General features: G+C 40.9%; 2 protein-coding genes across 2 annotated transcripts; one reads left to right on the top strand and one right to left on the bottom strand.

The window, feature by feature from the left end:
• Positions 1-454: 454 nt before the first annotated feature.
• On the bottom strand, positions 455-7,029 carry LOC103977179 (uncharacterized). The gene is made up of 7 exons (XM_009392628.3): positions 6,690-7,029; positions 4,623-4,680; positions 3,668-3,748; positions 3,538-3,573; positions 3,014-3,253; positions 2,784-2,922; positions 455-2,101 (listed from the first exon to the last, which is right to left on the bottom strand). The coding sequence occupies exons 1-7, from the start codon at positions 6,857-6,859 to the stop codon at positions 1,635-1,637; spliced, it is 1,191 nt and encodes a 396-aa protein (XP_009390903.2). The 5' UTR covers positions 6,860-7,029; the 3' UTR covers positions 455-1,634.
• An 8,324-nt stretch (positions 7,030-15,353) lies between these two features.
• On the top strand, positions 15,354-21,704 carry LOC103977180 (polyadenylate-binding protein RBP47). The gene is made up of 6 exons (XM_009392630.3): positions 15,354-15,748; positions 17,278-17,731; positions 19,516-19,583; positions 19,664-19,794; positions 19,917-20,013; positions 21,326-21,704. The coding sequence occupies exons 1-6, from the start codon at positions 15,440-15,442 to the stop codon at positions 21,476-21,478; spliced, it is 1,212 nt and encodes a 403-aa protein (XP_009390905.2). The 5' UTR covers positions 15,354-15,439; the 3' UTR covers positions 21,479-21,704.
• The last annotated feature ends 107 nt before the right edge of the window (positions 21,705-21,811 follow it).

The following is a 21,811-nucleotide window of genomic DNA, read 5'->3' as shown; positions in this document are numbered from 1 at the left end:
CAAGAATTGCTTTACTTAGGCACCAAGAATAATGCTCCCATCCACCCAAAACAATTTCCACAGATGTGGTAGTTCAGAATGTAGATTGGACATAACTTTGGCATCACTATTGGTGAAACCTAACATTTTTTTCCCCCTTGTAAGCTTGAAGATGAAGTTATATCCACAGTACCAGAAGTAGGCATAACAAATGTGCCTTGCTGATCAGTGTAAGGTCAATGTTGCTGAAATGAATGCATTCAGTTGAATGAACTATCCATCATTGAGGTTGTGAATGTTATCTATAGCTTGCTTAGAAGGAAACTGCTCTTCCCATTACTTCATTAAGATAATTTTCACTGACTGCTCAGCTTATAGTTACCAAGGACTTCCAGTTCATGGAAATGTTGGGAGTCATACAATGATCACAGAGGAGAAGCAAAACATTCCCAGGCACATGCAGAACTTCAAGAGAGACAGGAAGGACAAACTGAACTTTTAACATGACAATGCATTAGTCTCTAAGACAAGTTAATTAGCTGATTGATATGTATCTGTTCAGAAGTTGGACCCTCTGTGAAGCTTTTGTAAATCCTCTTCTCATTGTCTTCAAGTTCCCCTGGTGAATTAATAACCTGAAACTTCTATATGCTGAAGATATCATGGTGGATCAGAATTCAATTCTTTCAGAAACAGAGCTGACAGTAAGGATGAAGAACCTGACCTGACTTTTCTTGCCATACTGTTGTGTGAACATCTGGCCTTTGAATTCAAAGTCATGTCAATTCTCATTCCTTCATGTCCCATGTGGACCAGTGTGATGATATTTGATTCTTCATTTCCTTCTCATGACCCCCTGTTTTCAGGTCTCTGCTACTGTATGGGACAACATGCTGATACACATAATGAAGAATCACATCCATGATGTTGCAGTCTAGCCATTCAACTCTGGGAGACTCATTATAATATCCTAATTTATCTTGCCAACATTCATGCCCTGTTCCTTATGGCACTGTTTGTTTGTTTAACCTCGTTACCAAGTTTAGATTTGACATCTGCCAAGTTTGATGAGCAGAACTTTCTTCAAGCTTTGATGTGAGTTGGTGTTTCAGATCCACCATGAAGGTAATTTCTCTGCATAAAACATCTCTGCTGAATTGTTTTGGCAAATCATATCAATTGTAAGCCATGGATACTTTCTGTCACTGACAGAGGAACAATGCTCCGCGATGGATATTATTGCCATCTTTTACAGTTTTCAAGTCTTCCTAGATGTTGGTTGTTGCAAGTGGAAAATAGGCAGCCAAAGATTCTGTACCAAGTGAAACAAAGATACACTCTCTGCTGTTCTTAGATAAACTCACATTTCCATGATTCCAAGAGGGACAACTAGTGACACTGAAGTTACTGTACATTCAACAAAATCAGACAATCTTATGAATATCTGCTGTTCTTAGCTATTAGCCTCACATTGCCACACATCCAAGGAAAACTACAAACACTGAAGTTGCTGTACATTCCATCATGAATTTGTTTATTTTTTTGTCTTTATTTTGTGGCTTCTTATCTTTAGTTCGAAGTGCGACAACATATTAGCATCCATCAGATTCCACAGAAAATTCTTTTATTTTTCCTTTCCTCATGAGCCAAAGATTCTACAATCTCGATCGTCGTATGCACTTCATTGGATAGAAAAGGCCGTGTCGCCGTGCCACAGCAAATGTTTGCCTTCCATTGAGTGATGTAGAAGGCTTTATATCCCAGCCTTCTATATTCTTAGGAACGCATATATCAAAAAGTATCTGGCCCAGAACACCATGAGCATTGATGCTCGGCATGTTCTGTGGGTGGAACAGCTCTCCTTTTTGTAGGTTTGTGTCTTTCTTATCCTCGTACTCCATGGAGCTTGGCAAGAAGAAATGATCACTTGGGTCAGTTGCTACCCTCCTTAGGCTCTCACTAGAGCTCGCTGCAGCTTTATGAAGATTGCAAACTGACTCAGATATCGAAGGACCCTCCAAGCCCTGTGATTGCAGCCTTCTCTGTGCATAGATCATAGCTGCCTTGCCAACCAACTCAAATACACCAGCTCTATAATCAGATGCATGAAATTTGTAGTGGCCTGTAAAATAAATCAGTCCAGCAACATTATGAACAAATTGTAGAACAGTTCACACTAACGTGGAAGCATATGTATTCAAAAACCACTTTATGCAAAGAAAAGTAGGCCCTAGTGCTGTATAATCACTTATCACATGAGAGCAAGTCAAAATTCAAAATTTTCATTTTGGTTTCATTTTCCACTAGTGGCAGAAGTGAAATACTTCAGCATTTCATTCCAATCTCCTCGGCTGACAATGATAAGCCAAACTTACAACAAAACTGACCCTATATTCACACACATAAACCTCAGAATAATGTTAACTGCTGAATATATATATATATATATATATATATATATTAGTATTTGTGTAAGGTCATCCAATTCAAGTTCTATATGCACTCCCTTATAGTCATAAGGGAATCTTAAACTTTATGTGAAAGTCAATATGCATGTAAGAATTAACAATTCGGCATGACCTTTTGGGTACAATTTCTAACATATCAAGAGTTTCTTTCAATCTTCTATTAGGTACTCTGTGATAGCATTCATTATATTTACTTTTAGCTCTACCGTTTTGGCTATTAAATGACTGGATTATTATCATAACAAAATTAAACCTAACTACAACCTCAATTTAAACTTCAAAGACCATAAAAACATCATTAACACATCACTGACTACAGTTACAAATTGAACATACCGACATGAGGGGAACTGTTCCATTTTATTAGTTTCACATCACCGCCAAGCTCCTGTAGGTGTTGAGCAAAATTACAAACGACTTGGTAGGGGGCAAGTTCATCATCTTCTGAGCAAAATATGAGGAATGGGCCAACATTCTGCATATCATTGTTTTACTGAACCGGTTAGTCTTAGAGATGGATAGCTTTATGTAGACAAATGAATTTGGAAAAAGAAATGGAGTCTTACAACTGATGAGTACAGAGTCTGCCAATAATCAGCGCGTTCAGCATCAAATCTGCTTATGAATAAAGTGTCCAGACCAGATGCCAAGGCTTTTGCCATCCATGACACAACTCTAGGTGGGTGGGGCCTTTTCAGAACAGATGGGTGAAGAAGAAATCGAGTGCCCAGATCACTTGTAAAATCCACTGGACTTGAATCATATATTTGACCACATAAGCAGTCCTTTACAAGCTGATATTCATCCTTCAAGATGTACCAGAATATTTTAGACAAAAGATACTTCAGTTGCAAGAGACTAAAGGAACAAATAATTATCTGACTTGTTAGTGGACTAACAGCTGCAGGATACAAAGCTACAACAGGAAACACAAATTGTATCTCACTGGTCACCCTAAGGTATCTGTTAAAACTGGTTAGCAGTTCTAGATTGTCAATGGTTAACAGTTCTAGATAGCCCTACAAATGATTGCAGAGCGATAGGTGACAACAAGTGAACTGGGATTTTAACTTGTAAAGCATGAGCATACCAGATCCAATAATCCTTTGCATCGTCCATTGATCAACTGGAACAAAGAAAAGATACTAATGCTTACAATCAAAGTTGATGAGATTAAGAAATTATAGCAAAAACAGTCTATCTTGGACCAAGAAACAAACCTGAAGAACCTTATACATGCAACCTTTTGGTCCCCCAGAAAAAGCGGCGAATACAATGGGTGATGGTCTGATCTTTAATTCCTGTTACTCCAATAACAGAACAAAAAAAATGTAATCATGTTTATCTAATAACGATCAATTGATCATTTTTGTACATAGCAATAAGGCCTAAACTCCAGATTAGTTATGCATGTATATGTGGATAAGTCCGATAATCGTTCTGAACATCCAAATACAACATAACCAAGATGCAAACTCGGCTAAAGCAAATGCACCATCAAGTCAACAAAAATATAACGATTCAGTATGTCAATAACTGATCGATAAACAACAAATACTCAAAACCCCAAACCTCAAATTAAACTAACTTTGCCATCTAACAATCTCTTTGTTTGGTGTTTATGGCCTCCAGACACATGGTGCACAAACAAACTTATGACTGACAGCAAAGAAACCCTATCAGGACCATTGAGCTAGTCAATGCATGATGGCATGTGTCAAGCCAAGCTGATAAATGGCCAGGCCAGTTTTTGGCCAAAAAGGTAAGTGAACCCTGGCGCTGAGTTGTCACGAACTTAAGACTTGTGGGCTAGGCCATGCAACATTCCTGCTATAACCAACACTAGGAAAACACATCAATGAAACCCTGTGCCAAGTTGTCATGAACTTAGCCTTGTAGGTTCCACCATGCCCAAATCCTGTTATGACCAGCACTCAGAAAACACATGATAGTCTGCTAACAACACAAAACACAGTATTTATGAATTACTGTCAAGGACCTTATGACATAGAGCATTAATTTAAGACACCAAAAGTCCATAAAAATGCATCCTTGATAAGCATAGATTGTGGGATTAGACTCATTCAAGTGGTTCAACCATTCAGAAGGTAAGCACGATATAAGCCATGAAAAATCACTAGGTTCATATTTTCTCCAAAGAAACAATATAATTACCTGAAGAAGCTCCTTGAGAACACCATCAGCTAGTGATGAAGCCTTCTCAGGGAAAAACCTGCAGAAGTCATTAGATTCTGAGCTCAAGGAATTTCAATAAACCATTGCATGATGGATCTTCTAGAGAAAAGAGTTTCTACATATATAGCAAAAGAGCTTCCACAGATACTATGTTACATGCCTTTTGGCATGCATGGTCTTTGCATATACACCACTCTAGACCTCTTTTTTTGTTCCACATATATTTGGTGTCTCGACCATAAGTAAACATTAATATTAAGTTATTAACCATCTTTAGTATAAAATATCTTAAATTGCCCTTCCAAAACATCCCAATCTCAATTTCAACAAGTGTTTTACTTGCATATCTAAAGTCAAATTTTAACTATCAACCAAAACCAGGGTTATAAATAGAAAGAAATGTAAGAATAGCATTTTAGCAAACAGTAGTTTTGCAACGGTATACAAGTTAGGTGGCTACTTTCCATGCATCATTGTCATGGCGATTTTGTGGGCATGTGGGTTAGTGCTTAGGGAGTAAACCAAGCCTCAGTATGCTGTATGCCTAGATTAGACTTGCAAGGGCGACTACATAAGCAGAAATTCAATAAAGCTCACTCATGAAAATGAGTATGTATATTCATAATATGATCAACCATATTGAATAAATCTATGCAGTCTATCGGTTTGTGTCACATTAAGCAAATATTTCAATCTCAGATGGTAGGTTTGCACTGGAACTTGATCAGTGCAGAATCATCTTTATATCAGCTGATACATGTACTTAACAATGCTTACATATTTTGCAAAATCATAATATTAATGTCTCTTGACTCATGACATGTAATTTCAAAGCAATAATATATTTTAAAGATTTTAAATTTAAAACACCAGAAGAACGAGATAGACAATACAAATCTAGTCAGGTACATAGTTTCTTGGTAACCCAATTTATATGGCAAGGATTCAACATAAAAGCTAGGTCTTGCATTTATGTAGATAATGTTGTTAAGCTGTTGATAACTGCTTTCCATGTTATTCATAGCTTCAGAATTTCATTTTCGGCATTCTATAATCTTGCCTTCATCTTCCTGAAGCATTCCAAATTATAATGGACTTACAAAGCATTATGCAAAAGAGTTCAATGAATACGGCATAGGTAGATTATTATCAAAATCCACTGCAATATATATTTTCAATTTGCTGTACTCATTGACGACATTTATCTCCATCCAGAATAAAGGTTGAAGAGTTCATTCTGGATAAGGCATCTAGCTTTTGCCAATCTTCAACAAGATATCAGAACTTATGGTGACAATTAATAGGATATAAACAAAGACATACTAATTGAGCCTACAGTATCTAGTATTGGATGTGGCAAAGGCATATGCTTATCAAAGCAGCTTGCCAATGCAAATAACAGTATTGTGAGCCAAAAAACTTGCTGGGTATCTCAGTTACCATCACCTTATTTTGCTTTCTGGATGGTATCGCAATGTCTGGCTAAGATGTTAGTTTATATCAAATCGTGATTCAAAAGAAGATATGAAGTCACAGATCAAGGAAGTACATGTTCTTGCTAATGTTTTAGAACTGCATCCCTATTTTTATTCTTGGTTAAGATAGTTATTTCATGCACAAACTATTAATAAATTCTATATTGTCGACGCCATGTTTTTCTTAGGTTTTTATTTAGGTGTCTCGTACTAAAATAAAACTTAATTTGTTTCCGCTTGTAGCTCTTTGGCAACAGAATTGATAAACTTGTAAATCAACAGCCTAACCTTCAAAAATAAAAAAAAATGGGCATAACATACAGAGACCGATATCCAACGATGCAGCTGTGTTCCAGAATAAACACAACAGACCTATAAATCAGAGAAGAGAAAGCTGTTCCTGTATTGTATTTTCCCCCTTTTCTCTTCCATCCAAATTCAACTACAGGTCTCCACGTGCAAATCTTTCTAATATAATTTTCCTGCCTTCTCGTTGCGACATCGACTAGAACAATCTACTGCACATGCAAATCACCAAAAATCCGAAGAGGGAAAGACGGTTAACACTTACAGAGTGAGAAAATCGGCATGGCAGATGAGCGACCGCCAGCCGAAGGTCGAGTAGAGCTGCACGTAGGGCTTCAAGTGCCTTTCCTGGCTGGACAACCACGCGAACACCACCACGATCCCCTCCCTCCCCTCCTTGCTCCCCCAGTAGAATCTCCCTCCCTCCCACCACATCTCCCACCAGCGATTCACCCCAGCTCGTGATTCCGAACCCAGAAATTCCCCCTCCAATCTCCGCCGATTATCCCTTCGAGCTCGGCTTCCTCATCGATTGTGTCTCGTCGATCCGATCCAGAAACCCTACTCTCTCTCTCTCTCTCTCTCTCTCCATTCATTCATTTATTCATTAGAGGGACCTGTGGCGGGGGAGGGGGAGGGAAAGAGCTTAACGTGCACGGGCGGTTGGATGGGCTCAAGATAGCAAATAAAGTCACGTAGAAGCTAACCTGCTCTATGATTGTTGTCGCATTCGATAATATATGGCCGGTGGTGGTTCGTAAGAACAGCTTGGATTTTTGTTGGGGGTGACCAGAACCAGTTATGGAGGGTTAGTCAATCAGAGCCGCAGCCTCAAGAGATGCTTCTTTGTGGGTGAATTGTCTCCATAAGGGCCAATTACTTTGGATTGGGCCTAATTCATTTTTTCTCCTCCAAGAATTTGAAATCCTTCGGCTCAATGTCCAATCATAATTTTTATTATTATTATTCAGTTCACTTGTATATAAATATAATATAATTTATTATTATTATTTTATTTATTTATATTTTAAAGATTAGTGTGTCCAATCATAATTTTTATTATTATTATTATTCAGTTCACTTGTATATAAATATAATATAATTTATTATTATTATTTTATTTATTTATATTTTAAAGATTAGTGTTAGAATTGATCATCAATCTAAGTATCGAATTGATTCGATTTGATTTATTTTTAAAAATTATTATACACCCAATATTCAATCTCGAAAGAAGAAGTAGAATACGATCGAGAAGAACATAATAAACTCGAAACTTAGAAGGATATAAAGAAATAGTTTAAACAAGATACCTTTTAGATATAATGTCTTGATTATGAACGATGAGAAGAACCTTCAAGTAGCAAAAACTTAACCAACTCAATATTTATCTTTTTTTTTTTATCAAACGGTGTTTTATCGTTAGAGACTTAGAGTTGCTAATATAAACAAATTCAGCTACATGACTTGTATTCCATGTTATTCATCTTCTTCTTTTATGTTTACATTTGACACATCTAGCATATTCTATTCTATAAACTATATAGATTAGATAACTTTATACTTGTGTCTTTTTATCATCTTTGTGCATGGAGACCGACCTTTTGATCACATATTTGAAGCTTCTTCCATGATATGATAAGAGAAAGAAAGTAATAAAACAGGTAGAAAGTATATCCAAAACTAAGGTTTGATAGTGCAATCAGTGATGTGCTTATGGATGCCACCACCTTAGCTTTCCCGAGAAAAGGTCAATCTTGTTTGAAAACTATCCTACGTAACAAAATACACATCATAGTCCAAAAATGGAGAAAGCCAAAGAAACTTTGAGTAAGACTGCACATGGATTCTAAATGGGTAAGAAAGGTCAAATATCCCTCAACTAATTAATGACTCATCTTTTTCAATAAGATTATGTTTGTAGAAGGACAACAATGGGTCGAGTTCTTGCTTAGGTCAATTAGATTGAAAAAAAAAAGAAGATACAAATCCAAACAGTAGTAGAATAACACAGCTTGATAAGGAGATACCATATCTTAGGACTTATTATTATCTTATTTAAAAGTAGATATCCTACATCAATTAAACTCTTATCTTGATATCTACTAAACCATTAAAATTTATATTATATTTACAAGGAGGATGGCATAGGGGAGGCAAAAGCATTCTTTCTTCCTTTGTCTCCTCCTCTATTTTACCTTTGGCCATATCTGGAGATGCTTCAATCATTGAACATTCACTGAATTTACAAACTGGGAAGAGAGAAGAGAGGCAAGTAGCCTTCTCTCATTGAATGCAATGTTTGTATAGATCCTACATTGCATATGAGATTGAGGCCTTTTGTGGCCCTAGGAAGGATGCCACAATCTTTGTTTTCTTTTTCCTGCTAAAGGTGACAAGAGCTTCTCCAGCTAGCTAGTCTCATTAATGAAAGAAATGTGAATGGGAGCTCTACTCATGCATGGTTGCAATGACTAATACAAGAAAAAGACAAGGGTGATGATAGGGAGTTCTAACAAATCTCAAATTGCGTTAGGAGAAGGGACTTAATCACTGAGAGAGAAAAAGAGCCATGTCCATGAGACTAACATGTCATCAGAAAAAGCTCTCCTAATTCTCTGGTGATCCTATATATGCCAATTGCCTCCCTTTCTCTTCAAACCTAAACACAAAGAACAAAAAAGATTGCCACAGAACTACAATCTCCATCATGGATTCCTTGATATGTTTTCTCTAACCTATTAACAATTCATTAGTTTTGATTTAATTTAAAAACATAGACAATTTGATGACTTAATGCAAACATTAGATCAATATGTTCTTATCATTTGATCAAATGTAGATCGTAGATATAAGGTTGGCAAGTATGCAAGAGCTTTGAGGGCTCATGTTGCATGAAGGTTTTCACTATCGGCCAAGATTCAGAAGCAAAGACTGGATCAGACTATCTGTATAATCCAGATTGGTGACCCATTTTGAGGTGAATAATCATCATTTTGAGTTTGAACTAATGAAAATTATGCTTATATTCTTATATATCGCGTCATTGATTCTAGAATGATGACAACTCCATTATCACCAATAAACAAGTTGAAAGGACACACTTGAAATATCTGGCTTTCATTCGTTTGGTGCAGGCAGCAGCTGGGAAGGAAATCTAAATGTTGTACGAGTATTTTATGCTCATCTCCTTTCCCACCCTAAACACTAACTCATGCTTCCTCCTCCCCACAGCTGGGAGATAAAGAGAGAGCATCTTCTTCTCGCGTCTGCTACGATCAAATTAAGGCCACTCCTAGTCTGCATTTATATACTAGTTTTGGCCGACAAGGCCGTGCTGAGCTCTCACAGGCACCGTCCAAATCAACCAGATAATATATATCAGAGCTTTAGTGGCGAAGGACGCATGCGAAGCAACAGTAATGGCGCCCTCCGGTGATCTCCCAAAGCCACATTGCTATCGACCACCTTGAAGCTGCAGGGAGAGATGTTTAATTTTTGTGCTACCCGTTGGTGTCAACAATTTTAAACCGTGACCTCGGGGCCAACACGACTGGGTTCGGGTCCGAATGATTGGGGATTTTCTTGAGCGACCCTTGAGAGAGATCGCTGAGGTGACCGACTGCAGTGGTCCGATCGCGACGGGACGGTCGTTTCCTCTGGAAGGGAACTCCTTGCCTGGGCACGCGGTGGGAGACGCTCCGTCTTCGTCCATGCACACAGGTCGGGTTGGGAGGCTCGACCCGACCCCTCCGACGATCAAGTTAGTTGATAGTCACAAGGGGTTTTTGTCTTTGTTTTTCCCTCCTCCTCCTCCTCCTCCTCCTGAGCGCGAGGGTTTTTATAGGGAAGGTTACCGTTTCCTGATGTGCCCGCTTGCAGGGAGCAAGATCGTACTCCTGGTAACGTCTGACACCGGTGTTGGCGTGGCGTGAACGACCGGGCTCGCGCAGGAAGTTAATGTGCCTCGGTCGGCGTTCCGATCTGTTTTTGGTCAGGTGCTGTCAGGACAACCGAGGTGCGAGGCATCATCCGGGCGCAACTGACATTAACCAGCGTCTCATTGCCATTATTGCCCTCATCATATTGTAAGGGGGGTCCGAGGCATGGCTTTAGCTTTAAGAAAATGTTCCTGTTGGTCGGTAGCCGGTCTATTACCAGGGGTGTAGGAATCGTGGAGTTTAGTAATCGAGGAGGGCTGGCCGCACAGCGGTGGTCTCAGGCAATATGCAACCGAGGAGCACGACTCAATCGGGCAGGCTGAGCAGAGGTGGTCTCGGGCAACACACACCTGAGGACCCGCAGAGGTGGTCTCGGGCAACATGCAGCCGAGGAGCATGACTCAAGCGGGCATGCCGCGCAGAGGTGGTCTCGGGCAACATGCAGCCATGGAGCAAGACTCAGGCGGGCAGGCCACGCAGAGGTGGTCTCGGACAACATGCAACCGAGGAGCACGACTCTAGCGGGCAGGGCGCTCAGAGGTGATCTCGGGCAGCGTGCAACCGAGGAGCATGACTCAGGCAGGTAGGCCGCGCAGAGGTGGTCTCAGGCAATATGCAATCGAGGAGCAAGACTCAGGCGGGCAGGCCGCGCAATGGTGGTCTCGGGCAACATACAGTCGAGGAGCACGACTTAGTCAGGCAGGCCGGGCAGAGGTGGTCTTGGGCAACATGCAGTCGAGGAGGACGACTCAAACTCGGGGAGTTTGTTCGGTGAGGAAGGCCGTGTGCTCTTGGTCCTCGAGCGCCCTCCTCTTCTATGAAGCCTACTGCTAAAAGTCACTCCACCTCCTCACGGCCATCTAGGCCTTCGCCGTGATGTACTGGTTAGCTCACTGGAGCATCTCCGGTACCGCGGTGGGGGGTCGCTCTGCGATGGACCAGGAAAATCTGGAAGGTCGCAGGCCTATCATAAACGCCTACATTAACAGAGAGGGATGAGTGTCCGACAAACCTCGGATTTGCATGGCAAAGTGATCCACAAAATGTGAGAGGGGCTCGTCCTCCCTTTGGTTGAGTCCGAGGAGCAATGCAACGGATGGCTCCGGCCGGGCGTAGGCTAGGAAGTTAAGCTCAAAGTCCCTGGCGAGCTGATCGAAGGAAGTGATCGCCCCGGGCTTCAGACTATTATACCATGCACGGGCTGGCCCCCTCAGAGTCGTGGGGAATGCCCTGCACATCAGGGCGTATGAGGTTCCATAAAACGCCATTTGGGCACGGAAGGTGGCTACATGGTTCGTTGGGTCGGTGGCGCCGTCGTACGCCTCGAGAGAGGGGAGGCGAAAGTTCGGGGGGACTGCCTGATCTTGTATCTCAGGCGCGAACGGAGACCCTTGGTGCGCGTCCTCCCTGAGCTCTCCCTTTGACTTGCGAACCTCCTTTTGCACTTTATCGAGCCGCTGACTAACAAAGCGTAATTGGGTTCGCAGGGAATCCATTGAATCCGAAGATAATGCCTCGAGTTCTGGGCGCCCGCTCGGGTTTGCCATCACCCGGTCCCCGAGTGGGGCCGATCGGACTCGAGGCGAAGTGGGGAGCTCCGGAGGTGGCGTGTGAGCCTGAATGGGTGGCTCCTGTTGCCGCAGCGGTTGGATCGCAGGCGAGTGCGTCGGACGAGAAACAAGTGAGATAATGGATTGCACCATACCCATCAGAGCTCGGACTTGATAAGCAAGGTCCTGAAAGGCCTCGGACAACACAGGCGACGGGTCGGCTAGGGCACCGTCGGGTGGCGACAAGCCCGGGTCGTTGAATATCCGCCAATAGCGCTCTGAGGTCGTGGCAGGGTGTTCATCTCGAGGTTCGCCATGCGGAGGGCGTTCCTTGGGAGCCCCGATCAGGCGAGACCCCTCAGCTGTGGGTTCGTGCGGGTCGATCTGCTGATCCCTCGACATTCGGGCCCTCCTTCTAGCGCTAAAAATGTTGGTGTCAACAACTTTAAGCCATGGCCTCGGGGCTAACACGGCTGGGTTCGAGTCCAAATGATTGGGGATCTTCCTGAGCGACCCTTGAGATTGCTGAGGTGGCCGATTGCGGTGGTCCGATCGTGACGGGATGACCGTTTCCTCTGGAAGGGAACTCCTCGCCTAGGCACGCGGTGGGAGGCGCTCCGTCTTCGTCCCTGCACACAGGTCAGGTCGGGAGGCTCGACCCGACCCCTCCGATGATCAAGTCAGTTGATAGTCACAAGGGGTTTTTGTCTTTGTTTTTCCCTCCTCCTCCTCCTCCTGAGCGCGAGGGTTTTTATAAGGAAGGTTACCGTTGCTTGATGTGCCCGCTTGCAGGGAGCAGGATCGTACTCCTGGTAACGTCTGACACCGGTGTTAGCATGGCGAGAAGGATCGGGCTCGCGCAAAATGTTAATGTGCCTCGGTCGACGTTCTGATCTGTTTTGGCCGAGCGCTGTCAAGTCAACCGAGGCGCAAGGTATCATCCGGGCGCAGCCGATGTTAACCCATGTCCCATTGCCGTTATTGCCCTCATCACTACCTTCTCAATCCTTTTGGTTTAATGATCCTCGTTCGCGGTCTTATCTCACATTTATTGTGCTCTTGGACTACAAGATGAACTGTTTAAGGAGTACTCTTGTTCATCATGGTGGCCCTAACAAAGAAAAGAAAAGGAGGAAGCGCAAAGAGAGAAGCATAGTGTGCTCCTTCAATGAGCTTTGCATACTTATAGAGTAATGCATCGTCCACTTCTTGTTTAATGCTTAATACCACTATAAATAGTTGTGAGAAATGAGAGGAGCGGAGAGCAGAATCTTCCACACCCGTTGTCTCTCTCTCTCTCTCTCTCTCTCTCTCTAGCTCTCCCATGGATGCAAACAAGTGCTGCATTGCTGCTCTTCTTATTCTGGTGATCTTTATCACTGTAACTCCTACTATTGAGGCAAGCTATTTGCTGGACGACAAGACCAGAGGGTGCAGGAGATGCTTAATTCAAGGTGACAGTCGCAGAAAAGAAACACTACTGCCAGTACAAGTCATGGCTGCGTCGCCCCCTGTCGAAGTTGAAGCGCATGCGCCCTCTTCAATGGAGAATAAAGATGTTCGTCCAACTACTCCAGGTCACAGTCCCGGTATTGGCCATGCTCTTCACGACAAGGTTGTCGGCAAGAGCGTGTGATCACATTCGATCGAATCTTTGTTCTTGTTAGACTGTGATCCCAAACAAAATGAAAAGAACTCTTTGTCGCTGCCGGCATCTGCTTCTCGTAAACGGAGAGAAGGCGATGCTTCTCTACCTTTTCTATATAAAAGAAGGTTCCACGTCCAAACAATGTGGCTGAAGAGCATGCAGATGAATGCTTCTCTCCCCCATCGTGTATACGTTTCTGCATGCATGTGTTGGGTGTCTGTAGTCTTTCCCTCGTGGTGTTGATTAGCTTTCCTTTGTGTTTCATTCAGCTTTTGCCCTTAATAATGTTCCCTTAAATGAAAAGGAGACTTCACTGTTCTGTGATTTTTGTTTGATTTGTATTTACTATTGATTTATTTCCATCTAAACTGCACACTTTCTCTTTCCTTTAACTAATTAGAAGTATATATATTTTTTCCTTATAAGAACTTCAAGAACTAGTGTCTGATATTATCCTCTGAAGCTAAGGGTAGCTCTTGTATGATATCTCTGAATGTTCTTTTGAAACAAGTCATAAATTTTAACCTAACCAATCAGAAAATATAAAAAGAAAGACAATCTACATGAACTTTGTGTTCCTCCAATTTCAAACCTTCTTTTCTAGCATAGGAACAATGGACTTGGAGTTCAAAATGACAACTGATAAGTTAAATGCAGTCTGAGATATATTTGAAGGGTATCAGACAACTTTCTACAGCTCACAAAGCCATGGTGAGGTGAGGTGATCATGGGCTTGCAGAAAGCCGGTCTCCCCACCTTCATTGTTGCCAAGCACAAGTGCTTTAGAATCACAAGACGCAGGTCAAATGCAAGAGGAGACTCCGCTGCTTTCTGATGCTCTAATGGCCTTTGCATACTACTCTATGTTATCAAGAACAGGTGGTGAGTACGGAAGCAATACACTCCAAAGGTTCCAAATCTTGATAAGATTATTAGTGTTTATCAGTACATGCTTGTTTGGGCCGTGGAATCTTTTGGAGATCTCTCGTATCTGAATGATTGACTAGCTTTTGGATCCGAATCTTCCGATACCATCCGAATCTTAGGAGATTGAAGACTCCATTAAATATGGCATTAGTTAAGGAAAGTTGGTTCCTTCTGCCTGCCAAATGACATTGATCGGCATCATATGATCCTTTTTGAATCATACAGAATCATTTAATCAGGTGTATGATTAATACCAACTGTGCATCTAAATCATAAAGAACTACTTATCACATGTAAAAGAGAAACCTAAACTCAGGACTTTAACCAATGTAAAGTTTGAATTGATATATCTAACCTTATGACTCCGGAACATAACCTATGATGTATATAAGATCCAAGTCCCTCCTCATCTCTAATAATAGATCATTTTCGATATCATTTGTCATGACCAAACCCAATATGATAGCTAATATACTAATTTTTTTAAAGTCTAAACTAAAAATATTCTTAGTCTAAATTAATAATAGTAACACATTAAATATTCATGTCAATTTATATCTTTACTCAATAAGTTAATTGGGCTTCCACTGCATCCCTTAACCTCAATGTATGGGCTATGATAGCCCGGCCCATTAGTACAAGATCGGTGTTGATTAAACCGGAACCGACATGTTGTCATAAACCGGTACAGAATTGGTTTGTCACGGTCCGGCACAAACTCGGATCTGGTCCAATCCCAAACCCGCCGCCCTGGGGCCTCCCCCTAGCAATTAACGAAGATCGCGCCAGCTGCATCATGATCTGACGGCCAGCATCAAACATCGTTTCGAAGCCGCGTCCCTATTTAAACCCTTCGCCGCCGCCACGCGACCCCCCCTCCTCGGCATCGCTCTGTGTGGCTCCGCGTGCCTCGCTCGCCGACTTCATCGTAGCGGCGGCGACGGCGAAGATGCAACCGGTGGCTGGCGTAGATCCGCGGCGCACCCCGCCGCCCCAGCCCTGGGCCGCTGTGCGGTACCCGGCGCCAGCGATGGTGATGCAGCACCCGATGATGGCGCCGCCACCGTATGGGCACCCCTTCGTGGCCTACCACCAGACCCCCACGCCTCCTCCCCCGCCGCCGCCGTTGAAATCGATCCGCCTCCATCAGGCCGTGGACGCCGCTGCGGAGGACGAGAAGCGGACGATCTGGGTAGGGGATCTCCACTACTGGATGGACGAGAACTACCTCCACGGTTGCTTCGGCCACAGTGGTGAGGTCAGGGTTTAAACTTCCCCCGCCAGATGTTGTCGTTCTTCCTAATTGATGAGAAGATTATTCTCTTTCTTAAATATGAATTGGGTCTTCCTGAATCCTTCCGTTTGCTATATATATATGCTTGGAGTATATATGGATGTTTGAGCTTATAGGTCGCCGGATGCATGAACAAAATGATAATGATTCCTTTTAGTTTATATCTGCATGAGATGTGGATAATTTTATCATTTATGTTAGAAATTAAGACTATAAAAGCTACATTTTAAACATACCATTGCGAAATTTAATCTCAACTGTTGTTATATATATTTTTTGGGAAATTTTACTTAGGGAATAATTGGTTTATAAAAGCATTCTAATCTGTAAATGACTGTCCATTCCGTTGGTGGGATAGAACTTCTTCTTATACTTCAAAATTAAGGAAATTGCTTTCAAGAAAAGTGGCCTTTGTTGACCAGCTAACATTGTGAAGACAAATCATCTGTTGCCTCCCCAATATTTATAGATTGATTATTATTATTATTATCTAATTTGCATGGCATCTTTTCCTCAGGAAATATATGTAACATTGTGGATATGCTTTACTTCGGACAATTTCTACATGCATCTGAAGCTTAGGGATATGCAATTTCTTTTACGACTGTTCTCTGGCTTTTTTTTGTACTTAAGGCACACAATAACTGCTTCCTTCTTAGATTTGTTTGCTTAAATTATAAGGATTGAACATCATCCCCACTTATGCCACTCATGTGTCTTGTCAATTAGGCAAACGGACCAAGTATCAGTAGTCAAGGCTAAAACTTGACAAAGTCACATGCATTAAGTAGGAAAGGTTAAAACGCATGTGTATTTTATTAACAGTATTACATTGTTATGATCCTTATTTGCAGCTAGTCCTATTTTGATGCTATCTGAGACACCATGGAAACCAACCTTCTTTGGCTTGCCTTGCTCCAAATCTTACCATAATTTTGCCTATATCCTTGCTTAACTTGCCTCTTGTTGTCTAGGTACTACTTCATTCAAGGTCTGAAGGATAGATCTGGATTGGAAGATCTGGTCTTGAATTGGCCATACCCACGTTATTCTTCCCAATATTTTAACCCACCTTTGCTTTTGCGGAAAATGGTTGGAATCAGCCAATATCAGTTGGATGCACCTATCCTTCTCGGGTTCCATTAAGTTTTTCCTTCTCTCTTGCAATTCTAGTCTATTGTGGTCGTGGTATTGACACTAATCTGATGATTAGTCATTAAGTATGCACAAACTAAAGAATGGTTAATTTCATTTTGAAAAGTAGATGCTTGTACTTATCATATTTTGAGTTATGATTTGTTGCATGTGTAGGAGACTAGAAGGTAACCTTATATTGTTGTATGACCACAGACTTGAAACTAACCTGATGTGTATATCTGTACATGTGTTTTGATACACAGGTTGTCTCTATAAAAGTAACCTGATATTGTTGTATGAACACACACTTGAAACTAACCTGATATGTATATCTGTACATGTGTTTTGATACACAGGTTGTCTCTATAAAGGTGATTCGCAATAAACAGACAGGACAATCAGAGGGTTATGGGTTTGTTGAGTTTCATTCACATGCGACAGCTGAAAACATACTTCAGAGCTTCGGCAGCCATTTAATGCCAAACACTAATCATCCATATCGGTTAAATTGGGCATCATTTAGCATGGGTGATAAACACTCGGATCTTGCTTCTGATCACTCCATTTTTGTAGGCGATTTAGCTTCTGATGTTACTGATACGATTTTGCAAGAAACATTTGTTACTAAATACTCATCAGTAAAAGGAGCAAAAGTGGTTGTGGATGCACATACTGGCCGTTCAAAAGGTTATGGGTTTGTAAGATTTGGGGATGAAAATGAGAAGAAACTTGCCATCACTGAGATGAATGGTGTTTATTGTTCCACGAGGCCTATGCGGGTTGGCCTTGCTACACCTAAAAGGTTTTCTGGTATGTGTTTATCTTTTGTCCCATCATTGTCATCTCTTTTCTATGTTGATCGTTTTACAAAGTTGGCCCACAGCTTAGGTCATTCGTAGCTGGTGCTAACATGATACTTTCTTGATTCAGTTAGTCCTGATCACTATAAAATTTCTCTAGTATGAAGAAAGTTCTGAATCTTCAGATCTTCTGATGTCAATCTAATTATTTATGCAGCATGGATAATGCCTTGAGATGCTAGAATGTTTCAATGTGTTCCACAGATTATCTCTGATGATGCATGCTGCAATAGGTCTTCTTTTGTGATCTACTTCTGAACGATTCTGCATAAATTGCCTTCATAGCTTAATATTCTCTATACTTGAGTCTTATTTTTTGTGGATATTCTTTGTTTGTTACATTTGATTGTAAGCAAAAATTCGTTGTGTCCAATTTGGTGAATGCAAAATCTTCTGGGCCCAATCTTCTTGTTATTCTTTTCTGCTTTTTATTGCTTTCATGTTGGAATATATTTATGCTTTTCCCTCTAGAGGATGGTTGGGTTTTGTGTCCACCCTATGGCTGTGGTCGACCAGTTAAAGGAACGAGCAATTATGTTGGACATTAAAAATAAATCCAACAAAAACTTAGTGTCTGGTGCAGTTCTATTCAGGAAATTTATCTCAAGATGCAATGATCTATTGTGCTATCATCATGGAAAGTTAAAGTGGAAGTTACTATGCACATTTAAATAGTTCATGGAACTATAATACAAACCATGTTGGAGCTTCAGCCAGGAAGGGCTTCAGTTTGATTATTGATTTTTTTTCACTTTCTTTTTGGGGTATCTTAAATTTGAGATCCAACCATTGGTGATAAGACTTTTAGTGGATAAAAACAACCTGCTTCTGTCGTTGTGATTGGACCAGGGTTTAAGATGATTAATCCAGGACGAGAAGAAAAGGAGAAAGAAGAGAAGGATAGCAAGAAGTGGAGAGGAGTCCTAGTTGAACCCACCGGTTAATGGTGGTGAAGAAGAGGAGAAATCACGTGGGAACATGCATGTTATTTTCTGCCATGAAGAATACTTTATAAAATAGTTTTGATTCAGGTTATAGGATCAAATCAGGAATGGGCGACATTGTTATTGCATGGTATGAACAGGAATTACCATAAGACTAATGAGTAGGAATAGGTTCCTCTTATGTAGGATCGTTGTTGTTTACACTCAGAAAGTGTTCCGTATACTCTATTTTAGTGTATCAAATGGGGACAGGGAGTTATGTCCGGTCTTTGTTTCAGAATGGAGTATTCCATGGTTTCAGAAAGGAAGCATTTTAGGCAGACATGCCCTGTCCTTGTTGAAAGGCTTGGTCTTGTGGGGGCATTTCTACTCCAATTTGGACTCTAGCAAATTCAAAGAGGACTCAGCATGCATTTTTTATGATAGTACATTAGAATAGTTATGAAACATGATATAATTCTAAATAAGAAAAAACTCTATAATATTCAAACATAGATGTAAAGATTATGGTTGACCTTAATCTTGAGTTTCACTTAATTCTGCTGGCTTAGTCGCACTGGTAGATGGCTCTCAATCTTGAATATAACTTGAGACAAATGCTTCATCTTATCCGTACACAGTGGCAGTATTTATCCACTCTCAGTTTTGTGTTTTGTTAGTTATGTACACCAGGGTTCAATTTGCAAAGGTCCACTGTAGTTGTCTATATTTTTTATATTTCTTCATTTTAGATCCTAGTTTTTTTACCCTAAACAATTGCCCTTGCAAGTCTAAACCATGCATTTATTAGGTGGTTTTGGGCCAAATGGTGCATCTGCAGCAGGCTCCCAAACAGACATGGATTCAGCTAATACAACAGTAAGGACATTTTGTCTGTACGTGTTTATAGAGGTATCCTGTATTTATACTGCCCTTTAATAATATGTTTTCTGCTGAAGGTATTTGTTGGAGGGCTTGATCCAGATGTCAATGAAGATGATCTTAAGGAAGCTTTTTCTCGCTATGGTGAGGTTGCCTCCGTTAAAATTCCTGTTGGAAAGCAATGTGGTTTTGTTCTTTTTGTTCACAGGTACATTTTGTTAGTGTTTTTCTGAACATTATACTTGAAGTGAAACATAGCATTTATCTTATTCTGAAGTTTATAGTAGATAGATTATAGTGCTGTATATATGTTTTTTTCTAACCATGCAGAAATAATGCTGAAGAAGCAATGCAACAGTTAAATGGTACAATTATTGGCAAGAAAACAGTTCGCCTGTCTTGGGGTCGCAACCCTGCAAAAAAGCAGGTACTGACTCCTAGATGTACAATTTCAAGCATTTGGTTTTTTTTTTATCCTGCAAGGGACATTAGTCTTCCGATGATTGAGGTTTAATCTGTAAATGAATCTTTTAGGAAGTCTTCTGAGGTTAAGATATGGCTCTGCCTTTGTAAATGAAAAAAAGATATGGCTCTGCCTGGCTGCTGAAATTATCATAGACAAGCTTAATTTCCTATGCTGCCAAAACCCTTCCAATTTGGATCATGGTTAATAGAATTTCAGTCATATTTTTTATCAGCCATAAAATTCTCTAGATTGAGACTAAATTTAGATTATCAAAACCATGGAGTTTGCACAAACAGAACTGAACCTTCCAGGTTGTTGTGGGCTCTATAGGGCTCTGTCTATAGAGCTTGGGGATGGTTAAAATGAGCAGCAATTGTCATATAACTACTAGGACCCAAATTGGCAATAAGGATGTCAGTAGTGTTCATTTTAACTGGTCTTAAGCTGACTAGTGTTTTCAAATCATCGATAGAGGTAGAGAGATCAAAAAAATGGGATGCTTTCACCTATGCATATTCCATTTTTATACAATCTTGTACTAAGCAAGTTGTCCTGGTGTGAGGTGTATATATTACAGTGCCTACCTACATTTGGCTTCACAGAAGTCTTGAAGAAAAAATTTAACCCACAAAAGTGTTGGAGCTTGAGTTTGCATGAGAATTCTCTCATTATTATTATTATTATTATCAAAGTAGAGATTCTCAGCCTTTAATCTTTTGATCAGTGGATTAGGTTTAATGGGTATCTGGCTAACCAGTCAGGATGCTTCTTGTTATTTGATAATCAACATTTAGTGATTGCAGTTTTCTTGTTCTCCATTTCCACCTCTCAGCTAAAACTTTATCCCCCCATCTTCCTACTAGGGATATGCTTGTTACCTCTGATGTCTTACTGGCCTTGTTGTCGTCCACTCTGTGTTGGATGGCATTTATCCCGGTTTAGTTCAGTCCAGCAACATTAGAAAGAAACGGATGTTGCTCCTCATCTCCTTTGTTCCTTCCACTCTGCCACTCTTAATTCCTCTAGCGTGGCAGAGCAGTTTGATGCTGGTGGATGTCCCTGCAATTTTCCAAATAAAACCTTTATTTAGCAATTGGATGGCTAAAAGCCCCTTCTGTTGAGGAGCAAATGGAGGATGTTAGCTGAGGTTGGCTTATGTCTGATTGGTTATTTGGTGTAGCAAAAACCTGTAGGATTTTATCCTTCATCTAAATGTGAACTAAATCACAGGTCAAATCATTTACTCTTGCCGATCTTTTTCTGTTTTTGACAGTCAAGAGCTGAACGTGGCAAGCGGTGGAATGGTGCTTACTATGGAGGGCAGGTGTATGATGGATACAGTTTATCTCCTCACTACCCAGGTATGTACGTATTACCACCGTATGGCGCTTACGCTTTCTACGATAGCCAACAACAAGTGAACTGAGATACAAATTACTGCCGACTCAAAAGGGATAAACTCCCAGCATTATAGTAGTGGTCAATGTAGGTCGTGAACTAGTCGAAAACCCAGATGTGTGATGTGTGTAAACTTAAAGAACTTCAGTTTGAACTCAAGGTTTTAAGTCTTAAGATTTTCTGACTAAATTTTGACATATACTTGTGTGAAAAATGCATGTCAATCAAATTTAGTATGTGCTGTGATTGTTTAAGGATTATAATCTTTTGAAACAATGAACGTTGAGCAAATAATATTGAGTTCATGAAATCCATAAATTGCTGCATGGTGGTTTCTTGTGCTCTTACGGCTGATACAAGG

This window comes from Musa acuminata, chromosome BXJ1-3, assembly GCF_036884655.1.
Source record: "Musa acuminata AAA Group cultivar baxijiao chromosome BXJ1-3, Cavendish_Baxijiao_AAA, whole genome shotgun sequence".
Classification (NCBI taxonomy): Eukaryota; Viridiplantae; Streptophyta; class Magnoliopsida; order Zingiberales; family Musaceae; genus Musa; species Musa acuminata.
This window is presented reverse-complemented; position numbering and strand designations above follow the sequence as displayed.

Coding starts and splice junctions, on each gene's coding strand:
- LOC103977179 (XM_009392628.3), bottom strand. CDS start 6,859: ATGTGGTGGGAGGGAGGGAGATTCTACTGGGGGAGCAAGGAGGGGAGG. Junction 3,749..4,622: donor TTCTCAAGGAGCTTCTTCAG/GTAATTATATTG, acceptor TTGGAGTAACAG/GAATTAAAGATCAGACCATC. Junction 3,254..3,537: donor GCAAAGGATTATTGGATCTG/GTATGCTCATGC, acceptor TACATCTTGAAG/GATGAATATCAGCTTGTAAA.
- LOC103977180 (XM_009392630.3), top strand. CDS start 15,440: ATGCAACCGGTGGCTGGCGTAGATCCGCGGCGCACCCCGCCGCCCCAG. Junction 17,732..19,515: donor TACACCTAAAAGGTTTTCTG/GTATGTGTTTAT, acceptor TGCATTTATTAG/GTGGTTTTGGGCCAAATGGT. Junction 19,795..19,916: donor TTTGTTCTTTTTGTTCACAG/GTACATTTTGTT, acceptor CTAACCATGCAG/AAATAATGCTGAAGAAGCAA.